The 23,649-nt window shown below is 35.7% G+C and overlaps 1 protein-coding gene across 2 annotated transcripts in view; it reads right to left on the bottom strand.

Moving 5' to 3' along the window:
• The window catches only part of UNC13C (unc-13 homolog C), a 122,419-nt gene that overhangs the window by 18,857 nt on the left and 79,913 nt on the right, over positions 1 to 23,649 (bottom strand). The window contains exons 18-27 of one of the 2 annotated variants that reach the window (XM_052671584.1): positions 18,203 to 18,329; positions 17,230 to 17,326; positions 16,671 to 16,814; positions 16,288 to 16,365; positions 13,560 to 13,637; positions 13,129 to 13,158; positions 7,390 to 7,478; positions 5,494 to 5,643; positions 2,465 to 2,588; positions 533 to 589 (exon numbers count right to left, since the gene is read on the bottom strand). In XM_052671584.1, coding sequence (XP_052527544.1) covers positions 533 to 589; positions 2,465 to 2,588; positions 5,494 to 5,643; positions 7,390 to 7,478; positions 13,129 to 13,158; positions 13,560 to 13,637; positions 16,288 to 16,365; positions 16,671 to 16,814; positions 17,230 to 17,326; positions 18,203 to 18,329 — 974 coding nt within the window. The remainder of the gene's footprint in view (positions 1 to 532; positions 590 to 2,464; positions 2,589 to 5,493; positions 5,644 to 7,389; positions 7,479 to 13,128; positions 13,159 to 13,559; positions 13,638 to 16,287; positions 16,366 to 16,670; positions 16,815 to 17,229; positions 17,327 to 18,202; positions 18,330 to 23,649) is intronic. The other variant, XM_052671585.1, reaches the window with a different exon arrangement.

The raw sequence follows: 23,649 nt of genomic DNA, 5'->3' as shown, positions 1-23,649 counted from the left end.
TTGGGAAAACTGATTAGTAAACAACTGACATTAGTATCACACATCTAAGGTCTCTGTGACATGACAATATGGACTTCAGTGATGTGGTGCCAATGAGTTTATTGCAGAGGCATAAGTAGGTCCTTTTTCAAGGCCTATTTTCAGTAATATGCAGAACAAATATACAAGTACTCATATCTTTTCTTAAAACTGCTTCCAGAAGTTCTAGAAGGGAACTGTTCCAGCAGGGAACATAGAAATCTCAATTTGTTATTCTGTGATATTTAATGCATACAAGGCCAAGTCGTGCAGCATGGGAGTTGTATCATCTTGACCCAGTTAGTGATCATCACTTTATCACATAAGCATATCATCATTTATTCTTAATCTATTTGGATAAGACTGTAAAATCATTAGTAGTCTATGAACAGCTACTGCAACATTCAAGTTTACTACAGTAAATAAGAGTAAGAATTTTGGCCTCACAGTCACCAATATTTCATCTGGTTTTCTGTTAGAGCAAGCCATTCACTGCTTCATTTGGCTACATTACCTTGAGTTTTGAGAGTTGTCCAAGATCTTTGGCTGCACTGAATATCATCTGGGGCCCCTGCAATCACATTGAAAGTTCAGGAACCAGAATCAGTGCAGTTTAGTTGCTTTGTATGTCCACAGATCTTGTTTTCTGCTAGGATGTTAGCCAAAATCACTGTTTTGCAAAGCTAAATGAAAACTTAAATTACACAGAAGACATATTTATAATTTTGATAAGAAGTAGCTGAATCTCTTCAGCACGATACTTGATACAAATAGTGACTTTCTGATAGCAATTTCTTCTGCTTCTGTCTGCTATCTAGTTTTGTCTAATATTTTGAAACTAAAGCTGGGATTATTTTATGCAGTGTGTCAGTGTCAATATGTCCATAAGTAAGTGCTATGCTAATGTAGATAATCGCAATGGAAGGAAACAAACTGAAGAACCTGCAAAAGCTTAACTCAGAATTAAAGTGAAATCCTTATTGTGAAACACATAAGATAATGATCTAGCATCATGCCAAAGCTACTTTTTTAAGGGTACTGTACTGTTGTGAATTTAAACCTGTATTATTACAAAGCCAAATGCTGGCGTGATACCAAACTAACTCTTGTTAGTCACTAACTCTTTGCATGAAATAAACAGTGTCCTACTACAATTTTATGATCACAATTTTATCACAGGTACTCCAGGAAACATAATAAATATTGTGGTTACTTGGCAGCTGAACAGGACATAGCTCTGGATGTCTGGTTTCCAGTACAAATTACATGGTGTAATATAAAGCAATTTTTCATTTTCTGTTCCTAAAGGTTTCTGTTTCCAGATCTTGTTTCACTGTACATATGCAATATAGGATTACAGCTATAGAGCTACACCTCAATTCTTCATTATTTATTAGTAGGGAGAATAGTAAGGTAAATGAGAGAATTAAAAAATAAACTCTAGTTTCTGAATGCCTTTCACCTTCAGAGAGAGAGTAATGCTCAAGTCTGCAAAAAGGAAAATCTCTTTTACAGTATCCTACCTTTCACTGATTTTAACTGTGTACTCACTTGTATCTAGAAGTAGCAAAACAAATGGAACAGTCTCTGCCTTTGCCAGTCTGCTTCTGCACTACTCCTCCTCTGTTCTGTGTTCCAGATGTCCACCCACAGCTTAATAAAGTATCAGTTTGCTAAACAAGCTGTTCTGAAATGGGATGTAACTAGCATCACAAGTTACTGCTTGGTGTGATTCTTAACATCAGTAAAGACAACAGCAGTGCTCACAAATAGCAAAAGATAAACAGAAATGTGAGTTCAGGTGGCAGTGAGAGGTTCTTTTTGCTGTAGTTAGTGGACAAATAATTAATTTTTAAATAGAGGTCAATTTTCAAGCTGTTCAAGGGATATCTGTCCAAAAATGTTGTTTTATAATCCTAACTAACTGATACATCCTGTTACCCCAGTGGGCTTACTCAGCCTTAGATTGGTAATTCTGCATTCTTGGCAACCGATTAAGAAGAGCAGCAAAAAAACTCCTCAACGCTGAACCATACTGTTCTGTGATTCATTATGTAACAACTGGTGTTGCATAAAGCAAACAAACAATAGCAAAACTCCTGTTTGAAAATGTTTCCACATTTAAGCACTACTTATACAGAAGTAAAAAAGTTTTGCACTGAAATTTTAGAAAAGTGAATTCAAAATATCTGAAATAAAAAATTGACGTAGCCAGTGAAAGACAGCCTGTTTCTGATTGTGCACATGTAATAACTGCTGAATTTGTTAATAAACAGAGGCCTGGCTGGGCTGGTGGAATCAGCTTTACTCTAAAATTACTAAAAGCTTATATTTAACTTCTACCTTAGCACAATCTTCCCATACCATGTTAAATTCCCCACTCACCCTTCAGCAATTAGATTTCATACTGATTTATTGGAACCCTTTATATACTGTATACACTTACAGTTTGGTCTGTCAGCGGTGGAAGTACAATTTGTTTTTCTATTCTGTTCAAGACTATCTTCCATAGCTCTTTTAGAACCCTTTTCAGGACTGTCTTCTCACAGATTTTTGCAGAGAGACTTAAACTGGAAGAAAAGAAAACATGAACAGGTCTCCAAAACCAGCATTAAGACTTCAGAGGTGCTGTGGCACTATATCTTCAGATTAATGGCCGTTGTGGTTAAGTATTTCTGTACCAAGAATTGTTTCTCAATAGTTTAGTTATTTCATACTTTTATAAATAAATACTTTTGGTTAATAGAAGGTTTTCTGGATTCGTGTAAATCCAGACTACCCTTTTTATTGCTTAATATATTACCAGTATGTATTGACTGAAAATGCACATGTCCAATGACGTGTGAGATTTGAAATGATTTAACACCTCTTAAGTCCATAGCTTTGTGTTTTGAGCCCTAAAGTACAAAAGAAAGGTTGTTCTGTGTATACAATTTGACATAGGACAAGATGTTGGGTTCTGATACAAATCCAGGGCTACCACTTGGCAGCATTAATTTCTACATCTCAGCATACCTGTGCAATCATACTGTCTATTACTTAGATGGTCAAGCTAAGTTTTTAGAGGCTTTGCATCTTTGAGTACATTTGTCTCTTTAAGAATATGGTCTGAAGCTATCATATATGATGATACCATCGTGTGTATTTTCACGAATAAAGTGCAGCAGTTCATAGGCGTAAGAAAACATTTGAAAACTATACATTGCAAACATGGGTGAATTTTCACAGAACAATTTCTGATCTATTCACATTAAAAAGAATTACTGTAAAGTCATTAGATATATCAAATCATCAAATCACTAGCAAGTATGTAATTAAAAGAATTACGAAATTACTAAAAACTAAATCATGTTAATAAATGTTTATAATCTTATTGTATATATAGCCCTCTACTAGCACATAACCCTCGACTAAATTAGCTTGTAGAGCTGGGTAGACTGCCAAAAGTAAAAGGCTAACATATAAATTTATAAGCTACAATTTTTTTTTGCCAAGTCAGGAAATTGTGTGCTGTCCTCAACAGCAATAATTTTTTTTAAACAGCAATTTTTTTTACAGCAATAGTCAACTCTTATCATAAACACTTTAAATAAGTCCTTGCCCATTGCCTTTTGGCAATGAAATTCACATAAAACTCACATAACTTGTAAAGCCCTCAAAAATGAAGCCTAGAAGATAGAAACCCTGAAATACAAATCTATATCTCTTTTAATTCCCTCCCCCACCCTTTGTGGTCCACTTGATATTTTGGCTATGCATATTACAATTGGGAGCAGTGATTTCCAGTCATGACTACAAGACAGCAACCCCATCTGTCCCATTTTTAGTAACTGTTAAGTGGTAACCTTAACCTCTCTCTACTTAACAGAGAGAGAAAAGCCAGTTCTAAATGTATTCTTAAATCAGTGTTTGATTCAGCTCTTACTAGTAACCCAGAGAAGTATTTTGGAATCCCAGTCGCTGTCTTGAGCATAGAGCTCTACAAATAATGGAAACAAACTACCTTCCAGCGCAGAAAACAAAAAAACACTCCTTGCTGCTGTACATATGTTCTTTTAACAGGGCAGAGATCATGCAGAGCTGGTCAGAGCAAAAAAAATGTTCAGGGATGTGAGAGTGCAGAGCCTGAGAAGAAGCAGACCCCAGAGGCTGGCAGGAATACTGAACCTGTTCTGCTGCCTCAGTCTCTCCAGACAAGGACTTAACAGGATAGACTTAGCAGGCATGCTACAAACAAGGGCTTTTTATCTCACATAATGACTTCTGGAAGCCACTGGCTTCCTTGCGCCCGTTCTTTGCTCGGAACCTTCCTCAAATCTTCTCAGCACAGCTCCAACTTTAACACCAATTCTATCCAACCAGTTCCTCCTGGTTATGCTTCTTGTTCTACTTTACTTTAAGCAAGAATGATACTCACTCCTAAGCACACCTTTTTCCACCTTCACTTTGAAAATTTCTGCCTTGGAGAAATATACATAAAGAACCTGAGTGTTAAAAGGGTAACTAACTAACTGCTATGCTTAAAGGTTCACGTGTACTTATGCAACTCAGGATATGAAGCTCAGGATCAGTGTCATGTTGCTTGGTCTCTAGGCCACTGCTGTTTCACAAATGCTAGTAATATGTAGAATCACGGAATTTTAGGGGTTGGAAGGGACTTGTGAAGATCCACCAGTCCAAGCCCTCTGCTAAAGCAGGTTCCCTAGGGCAGGTTACACACGAAAGCATCCAGGTAGGTTTTAAATGTCTCCAGAGAAGGAGAATCCATCACCTCTCTGAGCAGCCTCTTCCAATGCTCTGTAAACCTCTCAGTAAAGAAGTTTTTCCTCTTGTTCATATGGAACTTTCTATGCTCCAGTTTGTGTCTGTTATGACCAAGGACAGCAGGGTGCTTACAGACAGCTCAGGCACGTGCCTTTCTGAACAGCTGATCCTGTCACTACTGGATGGTGAGGAAAAGAGACATGCTTACTCTCAGGGTCAGTGTGAATTTGTGGCACTATTTGAAAATCTAGTTCTTTAATAAGTGAAAAATAAAAGTATAAAAATCAAGCTATTCTGTAAATCTTTCAATAATGGCTAAGCTTTTAACATTGTGGAAGTACTTACAAATAAGCAGGAGACCCTGGGTGCCAGCCTAGTCAACATGCTAAGACATTTCAAGATAGAGAATATACTATTTGCAGCACAATTTTCTTTATACAACTGCTTATGGAGCACAGAGCAGACACTAGCTCTGTTACACTGCCTCAGAACACGACTAGAAATAGGCATATATATATTATTTATGGGAAAGTTTCTTAGTGTAAATAAACACGATAAGTATAGCATCCTATCCACATGTGAACTACAAATATTAAAAATACTGCAAACAGTTTCTAGTATTATTCATGCTTCAGGGTATGGTCAAGTATATATCCTCGACTAGTGTGATATTTCTAACATGCCACACACACATTAATGTGTCACACTTACGTTTTGTCCAGGAAATCCATGAGAGGCCGAAGTACAATCTCTGCATCAATGGCTGCGCTGTTCTTATTGGCTGCTGCAGTCCCATTTCCTCTCATTTGACTGAGTTCAGAGCTCATTTGTCTTATGCAGTCTTCTATAATAGATTGGAAACTATAGGAGAAAGGCAATAAAAAAAAAAGAGAATGGAAGAATTCTGGGAGAGAAGACAAGACAGTAAACTACTCTAAGGAACCTACGTTAGCAGGGAGGTTGGACTGGGTGATCTCCAAAGATTCCTTCCAACTCCTACTGTTCTTTGAGTTACCTTTTTGCATCAGGTTCTTCAACAAGAATCTTCTTTCTACAGTGAAAATGAATATTTTCCCAAACACAACATACTTCAGGTGCTACAGTCTGAAAACTCCACCTCCTGTGCATTATGTAATTAATGCAACTATTGTTTTGATTTATTTCTCTTGTTTCAGTTCTGTCATTGCGCTTTTCATGTGGTGATGTTAAGTAGTTATTTTCTGGAAGCAATAGATGTATTAGAATCTGCAATTTAGGATACGGTAGACTACAAGCTGGCAACAACTCCAGGTTTTTTTTGTGTGTGTGTGTGAAAGCATGGTAGGAAAAGGAGACCAGAATTCTTTTTTTTTTTTTTTATTTTTTTTTTTAATGGCTAATATGAAACAAGCTTTGATATTTTTCTTGAGGACAAGTAGAAAACTTCTGTTGATTTTGCCCTACTTGGCTCACTTGGACATTTTCCTAGGTTTCACACAGTCGGTACTACCAGAAACTTTACTTCTTTGCAGCAAGTTGGCACAGCTGAAACATTTAAACTGTTTAAAATCATCTTTTAACAAAAAAAAAAAAAAAAACCAACAACATTTAGAAGTTGATACAAACACCTTTTGAAATAATCTTTTCTACTTGAAGGTGTGTGTGAACAAGTTGTTGCTCCTCAAGTTTGGGTCATTTCAGCTTATGTGCAAATCATTCAGTTTCCTAATTAATGTAGTAGACAAATCTGGGTTATATTCTAGTATCACTGATGTGATGCAGGCTTCAGTCAATACATTTAAACACTGCAGAACAACAGTTACTCAGAATCAGCAGTTCAGAGGCTGAATAAGGCCTTTGCACATGTAGTAATTTGTTTTAGAATTAGTTTGTGAACAGAACTGCAAAACAGAGGCCATAAATATACTGAGCATTTAAACAGGAAAAGATAAATGGCAATGATGAACTATAAACCTGCTATTGAAGCTGCTCATGTAAATACTTGGGACCAGTCCCTCCAATAGAAACAGACATTTTTTTTTTAGATTACAGCAGTAATCACTCTCTGTTAAATTCTTTTCTAATTTGAAGCAAAAATAACTTGCAGTTTCTCATAGCAGAGGCGCACTACTGACGCAGGACCACACATTCAAGAGTTCACACTGAGTAATCAAAGATTTTGAGAATTAGTTCTTGCAGAGCCATGGGTCTGTCCAATTACACTGACCATTTGAAGCAGGCTCAGCACAGGCAGATATCTCTGGTTTTCACAGACCATGTAGAAAAAGTTTTCAGTTTTGGGGTAACATGAACATGGCCAGAGAGAAAAGTTTAACATAGCATCACGCAAGCACAGACCAGCACTTTCTGTTTTCTAAAATGCAGAACCAAATTTCAGACCCTCACTTCTGTAACACATTTATACCCACAGACCGTTTTCACTTTTCCTTGCAGAGAGGTTACCGCTGCATGTGTCAGTGTCTCACACACGCACACAAATGCACACTACTTGATCAGGATAGGAATGAACTGTATCTCAGGAAGTACAAACAGCCGTCAAGACAGGCAATGAGGCAGGCTTATGAACAGAAATATGTCTCTAAGATTTGAAGTAAAGTAAGTGATTACCTTGTGGCATACGTTACACTGAGTTCATCCAATACGTTGCTAAGTTTTGCTTGAAGTTCTTTTAGAACAGCACTAGCTTCTTGATCCAACTGCAAAGAGAGAAGTAATGCTATATATTTTTTTTTAATAAAATATGTCTTGGGTTTTCTGTTAAATTAGCACACTTGGAATTATATGCAATGATATACTGCACTATGGAAAACCAAATATGGAAACACCTGTTACAACACAGGATTATTTAATGAATATAAAAATCCAATTGCCAATTAGAGTAAAACATTTGGTTGCAGTAGTGAAAAGATCATAATGTTGGAAATCAAACAGTGCCACTGTGCAATGACTTTCTGTGAGATAGTGCAGGTTGTGTTAGAATAGAATTACCGTATCAGGCCAGTAGTATTTACAAAGCACATCGAAACAAAGATGCATGAGGAATCAGTTCTTATGTTATTATTATTATTTTTAATTTGTGTATATATTTTACCTATGGCATTTTTATTAATTACTTTTGTGATTCCCTTGGAAGATGTTTCCATTTTCCCATTAATGCAGCATGAAAGTGGACAGCTTGCACTGGAAAAGATGGCTTGAAGACTATCCATGCTGCTTCTGTTGACACGGTATGAAGGAAAGGGATCCACTGTATTTCAGTGTTTCTGTATCTAAAAGCCATTAAGACATAGGTAATTCAAGCTCAGCGCAACACATTCTGATGTACAGGGAGAGTAGCTCCTGTATCTTCGATACAGGTTTTCTGAACATAGGAAAAGAGAAAATGCAGGGAAGAAATGTAACTTTACATTTACAAGGGTGAGGATCCATGCATGTATATTTAATCAAAAAGGTACTCTTGATATTGATCAGCAGCTTGGTTTTTTTTGCTATGCGTTCTTTCCCAAATCACAATGACTTTTGTTTTCCTACTTGAGTGTTTAGGAAAATAATTACAATTCATTGTAGGGTATGATTGGTGGTCATCAGTATCAACAATTGAATATAATTTAATAGGTGACGTTCCTCATCTTTGAGCTACCTATATAACAACATTAGAGGGGGGGTAATTTTCAGTTATAATCCTCAAATTCTAGGCTCGTTTCTGCAGTAATGTCAGATAGACATTTTCAGGCAAATTCAAAGAAAATTTTGCCTTTGGAATACATAAACATGTTTGTATTTGCTTTTTCATATCTTTCAACTGTATGAGTGTTTAGTGCTTGCTCTTTATCTGATGCTTCAGAGTGCTGTGGTTTAATAGGTCAGCATTTTTAATCATACTTCAGCCACAGGGGAAGCTGTGCCACAGCACATTGGATGGCTTACATAAGACTACACGGAAATTCTAAGGCAAAATAAAGAAAGCACAAACCCTGAAACACCCCCAGAGATCGACTGTGTTCTAGTATCAGGGTATTCCTTCTCTCCTTAAAGATTACTTGTGGTTTAAAAGCTTAGAAAAATCTGACTTTTCAATTACAGTTCAACAAAAATCTGAAATAGATGAACAGTGTAATTAGCATACATACTTTAGTAAATACCCAGTGATGTGCAGTACTTTTCTAATCTGAGAAGCTGCTATTTTAACCCTGTGAATACTCAGCAATTTAGTTTTTATTTATTTTGCATTTTGAGATGTTCTGTTGCTTCTCCACTTCACATCTTAGTAATTTCCCTGGTAGACAAGCTCTGACAGTTCAGACACTTAAAGTGATTGCTCTCCATCATATGAAAAGCAAAGATTAAAAAACGAATTTTACGTAAATATCTGTATTAGCAAAGTTAGAGTTCACTAACGAAGGCACCGGTTTTTCCTAGAAGAGCAATTCTCTATGGAATTGTGCCACCCCTTTGGTAAGATGTATTTGGAATACAAACTGAGGAACTCCACTAGAACGTTAGCATGTTTAACAAACAACAGAACACAAAAGCATTCACACTGAAGATGGTACACTTTGGAGAAAACACAGAATGCTGTGCAGGCAGAAGTCTCAAAATTTCTTATGTTACGCACAAGCTAGAGAGTCTTCCTAGTAGGATTACAAATGTAGGAACATCCTATCAGAGGTTGTTGTGAAACCCCAGTAGTACATTTGTTAAATTCACCTGAAATTGGACTTACTGAACTTTTTGTCATTTACTGATATCGGATTGTGAACAAAACACATTGTAGGAAGTGCATGCAAGTGCCTGAAGTGAGTACTGTGCTCAAAAATTGCACAAACACATTCGTGAGCACAGCTAGAGGCAGTTGGCAGGACATCCAGCCTTGGGTATGCACATGCTCATGCTTAGTAATACAGCATCACAGGGAGGAGTGGAATAAAGAGGTATGCAGGCTGACTGTCTGGGTGATGAATACCTGGTGGTGTTGTGATGACTGAGAATATTTCAGCAATATTTCTAAGTGCTGTTATTAATTTTGTTTAACTACAGGACAATGTGATAGCTTGAGTGCTTCATCAAAAGTAAAATGTGCACTTTTCTTTACCAGGTGTCCTGGTAAATGCCAGTGCATTCCAAGGGCGAATCAGAGAGTCCTTGACTAGTATAATGCAAATATACTTCACCTTTAAGCCACATTTTCTCTGATATGGTAGAGCTGACATGGGATCAATTGTGATACTTCTATACTTAAAATATTTGAGGAATACCTTACTGGTGAAGATGGTTTGGAATGGCCTTACACAATGGAAATAAGATGCAGCAACTTTTGGTGCTACTGCACATTGCACACTAATTACTATGGATTGTTGCCCACACACAGAAAGTGTTACTGTTTCCCTCTAAAATAATCTATAAATCTGCTGATCAGAGCCTATCTGCACTTCAAAAATGACACAATGCTGACAGCAGAAAATCACAAACATCTCAATAGGGACATTTTTGGTGTGTGCTTTTGCTTTTGAAGAAGATAGTATTTTAGCAATTATGCATGCAGTTCCTGCTTTTTTTTTTATTTTTAATTTTTAAACCAGATTTGCTTGTTCACAGGAAAGCATCGTGTGGGAAATGCACAGAGATGTGCAGTTTAGCTTAATGAAGTTGGCATGCTGCAAAACTTACATAGGCTGACATCACAACACTTATTACTTGAGATAGAAACACATAGCTATCACTATGTAAAGCTACTATGAGGCAGAGACATTTATCCAAGGCTTTCCAGTAAACAGGAGAAGTTCTGAGCTTTGTGGCCTGCCATTGCTATCTCACTAGAAAGTAACGATGAAAACTACCATCTGTTTCATGTGCTGATCTGCTGCTAGATTACTCCACATCTGACAGTGCAGTTATTATGGAAAGGGAAGTCTGTGAGAAATTGAATTCCTCATTCCTAGTTTTTATTAGTAGCAATCTAAGAAAACTGAGAGAAATATATTCAGCTGCAGAAATCTCAGCCGCAGTCAGATGATGAATGTTAAGTCTAATCTAGCCCTAATGTTACCCTACTTTGCAATCAACTAGAATGAAAAAATGATGAAAGGGAGTACATAATATGGTGATCATGGTCTGAGATTACTTTATATGGGGATGTAGATGAAGCATCTGCAGTATTTGGGACTGTTATTCTTCAAGCCTTATGTATTCTCATGGTATCTGATAAATAATAAAAGCCAATCAAATAACAGCCAACAACCTGAATATATTTTTTTCAGGAAAATAAAAACTAACTGAATAGATAATTGTTGAGGGAAAAAGGTTTGTAAATAATGTGCCATAACTAATCTAAGAATTGAAAGAGCAGAAAGACCATTTATCTTATTTTCTTGGGTTGTATTTACAATTTGTGACATGAATGTGCAGTCTAGCCTTAAAATGTGAGGCTGCTCCGACAGTAATGTCTCCTGTTTATTTCCATGAAAACTAAAACAGATACAAAGAGCACAACAGCACTGTGTGATAGAACAAGTTCTCGGCCACAGAATATTATTTTTTAACACAGTCACCACCATCAGCTACATGCTTACCAGCTATGAACAAGGGCCAGCACACCACTCTCATAACAATCTGCGCCAGTGGAACTGATCCACTGGCCCTGTCACCACTACTGAAATGCACCACCCAAAAGTGTAGAATACTTTCAGTGAAAAGCTAAAAACATTAAGAAATTGTTTTTATACCATTGCTTCCAAATGCTGTTTAAAAATCTTTTTAAAATACTGTAAATGAGTTCTGATGAAGTGGACTGCTTTCTATCTAAAGTGTTAGATTGAGCTATTCTATGCTGTAATTTAATGCACAGAAAATATTGCTAACTGCAATTTTTTTTTCTTTCTTTCTTTTATTTTTACAGCTTCCAAAGGAAAATACAGATGTGCAAGTTACTTTTGCATGTGCTAAGTGGAACCTCTCTAATTTGAATTCCATTTTACTGCATTTATCTGTAATTTCACAGATTGAATAGCTTGTTTATGCTTTCCTAATGAGACTAACTTGTTACTTCAATTCAGAAAAAAAATGTTACATAAAATAGTTACAAACAGGGAAGTGACGGGTATTTATCAAATCTGGCACTTCAGTGGTTCTTTTTGTCTGTAACAGACCTCATCCTCATCCTTTCTCTACCATGACCACCCAGTTGATTGTCCTAGGTACACTGAATCTAATTTGGATGCTTCAGAACTGTTTGGCCTGAATCCTTTGTGGGTCTGGACCACTGTCATCAAATCAAAGACTTGGATATTATATTGTTGCACATAACTTGCTTTCAAGTTTTTGTTGTTGTTGCTGTTGTTGTTTTTGGTACTTTTTAAATTAAAAAACAAACAAACAAACCCAATTGCTACAATTCATGTCTCTGTACTCTGCTATACTTAGTACATTCATTATCCAAATAGTACTTTTTAACAATACACGTTTCAATGCCTTGAAAAGATGTCAATTTCTTCATAAGCTTTCAAAACAAGTAGTTAAAAACAGTAACACATTTGTGACTACCAACTGCATACTCATGTACTTATCTGTGGAAGATGAATTGCAAAAATCAGTCTGCGATCCTCATAATTTCAGAATGCTTTCCGACACATTAGTCAAGTAAATATGGTCTTATTAAAATAAACACATATGGCATCTTTTGAAGTGTTTACATAGCAGACTAGCAGAGGGCCAGGGAAGCAATTGTTACCTTGGTTTTTGTGCTATTCAACTAAAATGAATGAAACCAACAGATAGGCTTTCAAAGTCAATTTTGTCATCACCAAAATGGCATTACTTTGAAAAGGAATATATCAGTGTTTATTCTAATTAGCTAAAAATAATTCCTAACAGGTGCAGAACTAATTTTTTACTCATCCGTACGATCATTTGACATGAGAACTAAAGGCTAAGATTAGTGAAATATTGAAACACACGTTTATGTTGCTTTACTGTTGAGTAGACTTGAGATACTTTTAAAGTCTTCTTAAATATGAAAGGAGATAAAGCTAAGCATATTCTGGACTACTGAATAGCTGTTGCTCTTGCTGAAATAAGTGTCTAATCTTGGATACAAGTAAGCCCTCAGAGATAGTTAGAAGAGCACTTAGAAGAATGTTTTATAGCTTTTTAGAAATTCTGAAAGTCTTTACACTATCTTCCTAGCAAAACATTTCAGTGTAGAGTCTCGAATGCCCAAGCATAGCTCTTTTTGATTTTAGTTGATAGGGAATTACACAAATGCATCGATGAAGATTAGTAGGAAATGTGACTGTTCTTAGTTTTAGAAAATATGGTCAGGAATAATAAAAGATGCTTACTATCACAAACCTCATAAGAGAATCTCTCTCCTTCTTTCTTCTGCTCAGTGGATTGCAAGTTAAAGGCATTAGACAAAGACATGACACATTACAGACAAAGCACAAGGCACATATTCTGCACAATATTCAGATACGGGCAAAACAGACTGATACATAAAGAGGCAAATTATGATCCAATAAAAACATTAAAGTAAAGCTGGCACTACACACTGCAACACAGAACACCCACTGCTGGTAGAACTTTACAGATCATTAGCATGTTTCTGTGAAATAACTTTAGGTCTTTCTGGCATTGTCAGAACATTAAACGGGTATTGCTTATACTGCTTTCTAAATTTTGATTTTCTTTGCAAGCAGAAGCGAAGGCTGTTGCTGGATTGAAAACATGGTGCTAATGATCTCTAAGGAACATCGAATGAACCAGGAAAAGTTACCACTCACCTCCTTCCCTCCCATGGACTCAAACATTTTCTCAAGCTGCACTCGTAACTGTTGAATGTTGTTCATCAAGATACAGGGCTAAAAAAAAAAAAAAAAAAAAAAAAAAAAGGAGAAATAGGTGTGTTATTTTCATGCAGCTGGGCTTTTAGAGAAGGATCTGTGTTTCTTGACATCTGCAGCTTTTGCTTTATTTCACACTTGCCCAGTCAGTACACCCACTCTGACAGTGACTGCCCATTGTACCTTTAAGAAAACATTGCCCCACAGGAGACTGAATCTCTTCTCCCAAGCAGTTGGACAGTTTTCAGATTTCATCAACTGCATTCAATTAAGTACAATTAACCAAGAACTGCATTGTTTTCTATTTGAGAACAGATGCGATAATGGCCAAAGTACTTTGGGAGTGAAAATAGATGAGAAGAGAGGGAGTACTAGATTACTTTCTAGATGCAGTCTTTGCAGAAAGCTGTGACAGCACTGTAACTCAGAAAAAGGCTGATGCACAAGTATATGAATAAATCAACAGGCAACACTTTCAAGAACAGAATATTATTCCAGAAGAGTACTACTTCTCTTGGTCCAAAATTGAGTGAATAGGCAATATAATTTTGTAAACACTTTAGTCTAAATATATTGCTGCTTATGCTAATTAAGGCATAACAAAATCACAATGTAAAAGATGGCAATTGCTTGATAAATAGAAGGTAAACAGTAAAGCATGGATGAGATTAAGCATCTTATTACAAAAACATGGAAGAAATGACCTCTCGATAGATTTTTAGTTATTCGGATGACATTATAAGCAAGTTTGGAATTGTGTGGGAGGAGCAACAAGACAGAACCTGTTAAAGTAATTCTCTTGGCCAAGGACAGTGTGTTCTAGCGCTTAACTGGGATAACCGAGACACTGAAGTAATATATTTTAATGAAATAGATGCACACTTTTCCAAACAAGAAGGTAAAGTAACAATTTGAGCAACTGATAATCAGCCATACCTTTCTAGCTAGTAGCATGTTGCAGCACAGCACTGAAATGTGGTAGGATTGTATTTCTTACTGAAAAAATCAGGTACAAAATTTAGCTTTAACTGTCTTCTGCAATTATGCTCAGAGGAAGTCAGGGTCGCAAGCTTTTCCCAATTGAAGTAAAAAGAGAAATCTGATCTAACTTCTTTAACTTACATTACTGTTTCTCAGTAAAACATGCTATTTGCCCTCCACCAAAAAACAGTGGGTGGAATGTCATGGTTGAAATACTGCCTCTTTCCAGTCTCTTCAGAAATCCACAAACCCCACTTCTAGTTTCTTATCTACCTTCTGATCATTTAAAATGACTAAAATTGTGTCTGTCTCTCCTTAGTTTCTATCGTACTCTTCCTCTATACCATAGTCATTATTCTGGACTATATGCAGTATACACCATTGATTATGATTTCTGATGAGAGAAAGAACAGTTGAACAAAATGTTAGGGTTCTTTTGTTCAAAGCAAATGGAAATGTCTGCCAATATAGAGAAGCTATGAGATAGATACTTTGTTAATGTGGCATTTTAAACATTTTCTTTCAGGCTGAAAAAGATGGCTCTCTCAGAGCCTAAACGTACCTCAGACCAATGCAAAATATCTATTACTGTTAGTAAATAACAGAACTAGAGCTCAAAAACTGATTTTTTACTTCAATATGTTATGTCCTTCAGAATACCCTTTGCAATGAATTGTAGGAATCAGGTGCAACAACATGCAAAAGAGAATAGTGACTACAGTGCATAAAAATCAGGTTTGTTTGTAAACTCTGACAAGAGGTGGAAGATGAGGGGATGTTTTTACATTATAAACTTCTTTATGAAAAACACCTCTGGTATATTTTCATCTAAACAGTTGACACGTACATGTAATAGGGCATAGTAAAAACAGTAAAAATACTGACTTGAATCTGATTATAATTATGAGAAATATTTGTTCAAATCTCTTCTGTCAAACCAAAAGGAGAAGATGGACTTTTAATATAACTGAACTCACCAGATCAAACAATCCTTTATTAAACTAGAAGCATGTGTTTAAAAAAACAGATTCTATTAAAAGTTATCTCCCCTAAAGGCATTTTTTATAATGCTTTAAGCTTTTTTTAAAAAAAATATTACCATAACATAATTATATTTCTTCCATCTAAATCCACAGAAAAGTTTGGCATCCTAGATTGGTTTCAGAAATCAGCTACTATTAAAAAAATCCTGTTATACAGGCCAAAAGTCTACACAGACAGTGGGACTCAGTGACAGAACACTATGCCTTAAAGCTCATTTCTTTCAGAAAATGGTAAATTTGATTTACTTTTAGTATTAAAATGGAAGAAGTAGAAAATGCAGCTTCAAGTTTTAGTTCATTTTACATTAAATTTATAGAATAGTTACGGCTCTTACTGGTTCACCAGCCCTTGCAGGCAGTGAGGCAACAGAACAGCACATGTCTTTCTCACTGCTGCACGGAGGTTGGCAGTAGCAGAAAAGTCAGCACATATTCTTTGCATAGGAAACTTCCAGGAATATCATTCGTAAAGAAAAGCAAGCCAATGCAGAATGAAAGCTAAGATAAAGAAAATATATATATATTTTTTTTTTTGCTGGAAAACTGGAGATAAAATGTGGGATGGCATATTGATCACTCTCATATTTGGAGTATACCACTGTGTAAGACATGTAGGTAGAAATGAAACATAGCTTTGTACTCACCACATTTTCTTTGTCACAGTACGAACTGAAGTAACTTGAAATAATTGCAGCATACTGAAGCAGCACTTTGTTGATAGTCTAGGAGAAGAGAAGAAACTAATAAATTTCATCGTGTAAAACAAAAAAAAAGGAGCAAAGGTTTTTTAACTGTAGGTTTTACAGGTGCTTACACATTTTGTGTATCTTATTTTACTTTCATGTAAACTATCCTGTGAACATACTTTCAAATCCACGCAGTAAAGTCTCTACGCTATTCTTAATGGAATGCAGTTTTCAATAGCAGAGAGATTGCTTCTGAACAACACTGGAATTAGCATCTAAGTACAATGGCAACACAATGTCACTCTCTGAAATTTAGTTGAGATGCATTAATTTTAATCTACCTTTGCAAATCTTCTCATTAAATGAGACAGTGCTTCTGGATTAGGACACTCCAGTTTCCTGATAATCTCAAAGCTTTGATTGAGCTGTGTGAACACATCAACCACTGAACACGAAAAAAGGGCATGGTCTGATGTTTGCTGAAACTAGAGAAAGAAAACATTCAAATAGTTAATACTTGTCCAAACTGTATAAATTCATTTTCCTACTTTTAACATTCTTTCTAGTGACAGAAAAAGTATTAAAATCTTACTGCTAATACAGAGACTTTTCACCTTGATATGACTTTGAGTCCCCATAGGAATAAAAGAAAAATTCTCTTTCGTGATATCAGTACCACATCAGAGTTTAACAAAACTCGAGATGGAAGTCAGTGGGGAGCTTAGACAGATGAAATTAGAGCAGGAATTTGTGCACTGGGTTATTTTTTTATACTGTTATTTACTGTGCATCTTGGGAGGTCTTAATGAGGATACTGCAGGATCAAGTGTACTTCTTGTTTTACAACACTAATTAACTGCCTTGCCTTAGTACTTTTTGTTTTAAAAAATATGCACTTACCCCATCTTTTTTGTCTCTTTCCAGCGCTCCATGAAGAAACTCCATTGAGACATCCTCATTTTCATCCAGCCACTGAATGACAAATGGTTCAAACCATCTGAAAATTAAAAAGTTTTCTAAAGCATATTCCTTAAAGATTTGTCACTGTGTCTTCATGTCTATTCTAGTTGCTGTAAGATACTGTGGCTAACAAAACAGAATTCAGCTTAACTGTGCTATTCAATCTGGTCTTCCCCGTGATGTAGAGATTGCAGTGCCATCAGAGAAATACACTCATGTTTTGCAGAGGATCTTATTCATATTTATTTTATGTGTTTATTTATATTATTTTCCATTATTGGTTCCTTTTTAATATTTGCTTGCTTTTCTTTAATAAAATATCAGATGTTTAATCCCTCTTCCGTTTATTTAGATTTTTTTTTGAAGCAATGACATCCACCAAACCAGTTTAGAAAATCTGCAGAACTTGTAGATTAAAGATGTGAATAAAGATTTCTCATACAAAAGGATAGAATTGAATGTATTGACTGCATAAGAAAAACTGAAATTTAAAACATCAAAAGAACATTAACCCAATGCACTAAGATTCATTTCAGTAATGTGTCTCATTGGCATTGTGCCTTGATCCAGAAATAAGAAAAATGTATGAAATAATATGTTCACCAATGATCAACATTGCTGTTCTTCCAACATTTCCTATTTTTTCACCTATTTTCTGATCAAAATATTCTGTAATCTGTGAAAATGACAGCTGCTACAGCAGGCAGATATACTGTTATATGAAACAACTAATAACAGTTTTAGTAATTACTTTACAAATTGTAGAATTTAAGAGGATGAAGTATAAAATATGTATTTAACATTAGTGCTGTATATATTGATAACTTGCATAAACTTAAGCATACATTTTTTGAAGGAAATAAACCTTATACCAAGCCCAAACTCATGGAAGCCTTCCCTACACACTACTTACAGAGAATATTCAGGCACTGCATCCTTGAAAGCATGGAGCTCTCGCACATATTCGTTATAAAACCATTTCACTTTGAAGTGCAAATTCATATAATCTGTGCTCTTGCATAACCGTTGATTTTCATGTTCTGTAATAAAAGGAGTGGAAATAAAAGCATTTAATAACATTTTAACAGTAAATGACATTATTCTGCCTTAGCGAAGTAGTGATACAGTACTTGCATTTTGAAGGACAATCGGTTTGATTATTTACAGGCAGGAGCAACTGCAGTTTCTGAATATCCTTAGGAAATACAAACCAAAGAGCAGGTCACTTCTAGAAATGAGCTGCTGCCAAACAATGGGCATATGTTTGCAGGAGGGCACCATTTATACAATTCCATCCCTTTAAAGTTTGTTTTTGAAGTTAAGATCCAACATATTAGAAACGAACATGAAAGTATTTCATGAGCAGTTTCTTTTTTTTTTTTTTTTTTTTTTAATTTTTTTTCCTTTTTTGTAAGGGAAAGAATCTTTCACAAATCTCTCAGCTGTAACTTGCAGCTACATGTAGCTGAAAAATACATCCTCAGTTCCTAATATTAACCTATGAGAAGATCAAGATGGCACTATCCACCATGAATGTAGGTGAGAAAACACAAGAACATCACTGTTGGTGTTCTAATTGAGATTAGAACCTATGGATACTTTCTAAAAAAATTTGCACAAGTCATTGCAAATGTGAATCAGCTCAGGCAGTGTATTTTCAGTGTCTACTCTTAATCCCTGTAACACTGAAGTGAAGTGAAATAATATGATTGAATGCAATATATTGGATCAGGCCACAAATGAAGAAAAATGCAAAGTTCATCACTGATTTAGAAGGACGTATTTATGTACTACTTCACATCTCACCCCAGTATTTTTATACTTTGCTAAAGGCAATGGAAGTCAGCGGTTATTATCTGAAATACAAAGAAAGCCAACTAATTGATAATTATGTGTAATTTACATTTATTTTGATAATGTGAAATACTACTGACCTTTCTGAAAGGGCTCTTTGTGTCAGGGTAAATGAAATAAACTGAAAACTAACCCTGAAAAACTTGTTCTGCCTTTTTTTTTTTTTCTTTTCGTTTACTACAACTGATTTGCAGCTAAGAAAAAGAACATTTTCTAGTACTCCTTTTAAAAATATATCCTTTCACATGAGGCTTCTAGGTATTCAGTCTCACCACTGTACTTGCTTGGACATTTTCAACAAAGTATCTTTGAACACTTCACAGATGTAAAGGATTCCACTTTCAACATTTCTATAAGATGATTAAATAGTGCTATTCACAATTTACAGATGGGGAACCAGACATTTTACTAAGGGAATGTACATAAAATATGAAACAGCAGCATAGATTTTGTTCATAGATTTCTTAACCACAGAGTCGTATTTCCTCACTGAACAGAAAGTAGGAGAGGAAAAAAAGATTTACAATTTTTTTTTTTTTTTCCTTAGCAGCAGCAGAAGTGAAATAGTCAATCCTTGACAACACAGAGTGCTTTATATTTGATTTGACATTGCCCTTTATGGTAGAGGAGGAGCTTTCAAAAGGAGAATGTTTGTCAGAGAACTCTACTTTGCTTCAGGTTTCACAAGAGGTAGGAGTGACTTTAGGGCCAGCTGCCTAGCATCCAAAAAGACAGAGATGTGCATTATTTTCCTGGAGAGATAAACTGCTTATGGGGACTTCAAGGGCATAAAACAATAATGTTGCATAATATCTAAGGGACATAACATGTGATACCATGTGGGGATGTGTGAATCTGCTGCAAAAACCAGTTTATTTTGAACTATAAAACATTGTGTTTGTCATTTGATCCCTGCTGTGTTACACTGATACTTGAAACATTTCAAATTACTTTTGACAAGTGAACTTTGATATCTTCCCAATGTTACTGAACTCCTTTGTTACTCCTTACTGAAAATTTAGCTTATTAGTCGCATCAGTTAATTACTTATTCAACATCAAATACTTCTCAAAAAGTACCAGAAGTGGATACGTGAGTCATAACAGAACAATTCAAAGATACAAAACAGACGAAGCACAAGCTTCCTCTGCACTGCTTGCAACTAAAATAGAAAAATAAAATAAAAATACCAGTATAGCAAATAATCAACCTCAGTATAGCGTCTGCCCTTCAGTATCACATCAGATTAAAATCTGCACTATAAAGCCAAACTGATCAATAAAATCCAAAGAACAAGCACTCAAACACAAAATTCTGCCGTTGGGTATACACAGCTAATATTGACTACAGAAGGAAATAAGCACTTTTTTCCAAGAAGCTAAATAATTTTATAAATAAAATAAATAAAATAAATTAATATTTAAATAAATTAATAATTAAATAAATAAATAAAAATTAATGCTGGTATAGGAATTCCCTTTACAGTTATTAGGCTTTCATAGATCTCTAATACATGCCAATACTTGTGAAACAAGTAGAGCATATATTCACATTTTGGAAACCATTACCTCATTAAATGTGATACTATAATGCTTGAGTTTGGGAGGAAATAGAGAATAAAGGCAATAAAGGTAGTTTTAATTGTGTTGTATATCATTTCAGCTTAACATTTCCAACAGCAATTTTAAATACCTCCTTCCATGAAGGAAACACCTGGACTTGATGCACTCCTCTTTGATTTACCACAAGAGTGCAAGTTGAATATGAAACACTCATGGTAGTGTTTTATAAGCAATTAGTGGAAAAAACTTCAGAACTGGAGGAATCAGGCAGAAAGATAAATGCAAGACTTTAATTATTAATAGCACTGTATCCAGATCTGCCTCTGTAGCAGAAGGGAGAAACAGAGATGTTCAGAAATTGCACATGGAGCTTTAAAACAAGTTAACATGGAAACTAACAATTTTAATGGATTCATCTTACTCTCCTGAAGGCTGCTGGGACAAGCATCAAATGTTCAGTTCAGAGCTGATGGGCTTGCCCATCAGGGCAAATTTACTGTATCTGTATCTGTGTTTAAAAAAGGCAGAATAAAGTTGATAAAAGAAGATTAAATAAGGCCAGGGCTTTGATTATGAATTGCATGGTATAATACACATTTTCTGTTATTGACTGACAACTTTAAGATAAAATAATGATGTCAGACATTCACTGCATTTTCTCCAGTAAGATCTGGTGTAATGAATGCACTGAAATGAGAAATAAAGTAGCTTTAACTTATTAAGGTTATTGTAGGCTTGCACTGTGTACAAGCACCCAGTAGAACTTCTAATTATGGTTCAGTTTGCAAAATTGAAGAAAATGGCTCAGGGAATGACCCAGAGATACAGTAGATATATCTCCAAGTAGTAAGATAGGGCCATACTAGCAATCTCTGAGATATAATGGCAAGTAAGATCACACAATGATACAGCACAATATGATGCCATGAAGAAGTATTAAATTAGCCCCTGGGAACAGTTCTGTTCACTTTATCTGTCTTAATTAGTGTGTCTAATTAACTTCAACAAAGTAGTGCCATTTAGTATGGCTACAGTGCTTTTTAGACAAGAATTGGGATCTTTGTGTCGTTTGAGATCAATAATCAACTGGATTGCTGTACTCAAAAAGCTCAGGCACTCCTCCAGTACGCACAGAATGTAGCTGCTGTTATTGTCATCATTGCCAATTATGCTGACCAAATAGCATCTCTAACTTCCTTGATCTTCTGATCATGACATATTCAATTTAACTGATTATCTACCAAAGGAAAATTGTTAATTAACCCCAGTAGTAATCTGCTCCTCTTTGCCCTTTCTCTCTGATTTCCCCATGAGGCTGCATTGGACTCTTCATTCCTAAGGTCTTAGGAGAAATGAGGATAGAAGACGCATTTGCTGAAGTACCTGAATACAGAACAGGATTTACTGAAATCAAGAAGTTCAATAGTTCGATGGATACCCTGATGACATGCAGCGTTCTGGAGGGTGCCGCCTTTCTTCTTCTTCCAATAACCTGCCCTCACTACCCTCCTCACCCCAAATCTGCTATGTAGTCTTCATCTAAGACAAGGGTATATCCTGTCTTAAGGGGAAATTTGTAAATTAAGCTGATGTGAAAACTAATTTGAAATCTGCCATGAAATGGTGTGACCTTTCTGTGGGCAGCGTTATTATTTTTGTCTATGCTGGCACCGTGCTTGGGATCGACTCTCTAACTGCCTCTTTCACATCATTTATCAGTTTCTCTAATGAACAAGGAATCTGTCAGAGAAACAAAAAGATATTTACTTGTGCACTGAGGACAACAGCATTCTGCAAGGCCACTCCAAAAGTAATGCCTCCTTTTTTTTTTTTTTTTTAGATATTGGTCTATAATGTCAGAGATAGATGGTGATAGAGCAGCAGAGGGTAAACCTTTGCACCAATATTCCATTACATTTTGTTGCCGTGTGACAGATGGCAGCAGAGGGGCAGTCTGACAGAATGGTGTCTGAAGTGGAAGTGTGGATGCAAAAAAGGAGTAGAATTGAGTTTCTCTGTGTGGAGATGGTGGTGACTGTGTTAAAAAAGAGCGTGTTGTAGCTGAGAATTTGCTCTATCAGATGGTGTTATTTTGCTTTTTGTATCTAATGTAGTTTCCATGGAAATGTATAGGAGGCATTACTTCTGAAATATCCTATATGAAACCTATATGAAGTGCATAAAATGGTGAAATACTCTCTCTCTGCTTCATATTTTTAAGGTCTGACAACTCAGAATATCATCTCTGCAGAACTGAGGTGATCTCCTGCTGTATCTACACAGGCTCCAATTTCTGGCCTGATCCTGATCTTGACTTCTGGCCACTATCAGAATTAGATAATCATAATAACAGCAATTAGAGTGCTCTATTTCTGACAGTCTGGATAGCTTCGGACATTTGATCTGATCTATTCAAAATTCAGAGATGCAAACTATGAGGGAAAGACATTTCTGAGGACATAGGTTAAAAAAGATACTTTTCAAATTGTATGTCACATTTCAGCGGTTAGTCTCTTATCATCTTCCAACCTTTATGCCTTCCTGCTTAGAAAAAAAAAGATTTGTTAACATATGAAGTCAGTAACAAATCACTTGCACTGCTGCTGGAATTCTCTGTGTTCTCTTTTGTTCATACCGTAAATAAAGAATATTTCAATGACCAGACAGAACAAATTTAAACATCTTGTGAACTCAGATGGGCTTGTATAAACTAAATGCCAAACAACAACATATAATCAATCTTGCAAATCACTCCTACCTCTCAAAGATAACTCACAAAGAAGAAAAAAAGCCAAACCTAACAAAGTGAGTTCTCAAAGAGAAATATCTGATACCTTCTCCATGCAGCATCAGTATGTGAAAATAATCCCAATAGCTTCAGATTAGAAAAAAAATAAGAACTGGAGTGGGATGAATCTGTTCAAGTTTGTATAGAACTTTTAAT

The sequence above is a fragment of the Tympanuchus pallidicinctus genome, unplaced genomic scaffold, assembly GCF_026119805.1.
Source record: "Tympanuchus pallidicinctus isolate F22 unplaced genomic scaffold, pur_lepc_1.0 scaffold12, whole genome shotgun sequence".
NCBI lineage: Eukaryota > Metazoa > Chordata > Aves > Galliformes > Phasianidae > Tympanuchus > Tympanuchus pallidicinctus.
This window is presented reverse-complemented; position numbering and strand designations above follow the sequence as displayed.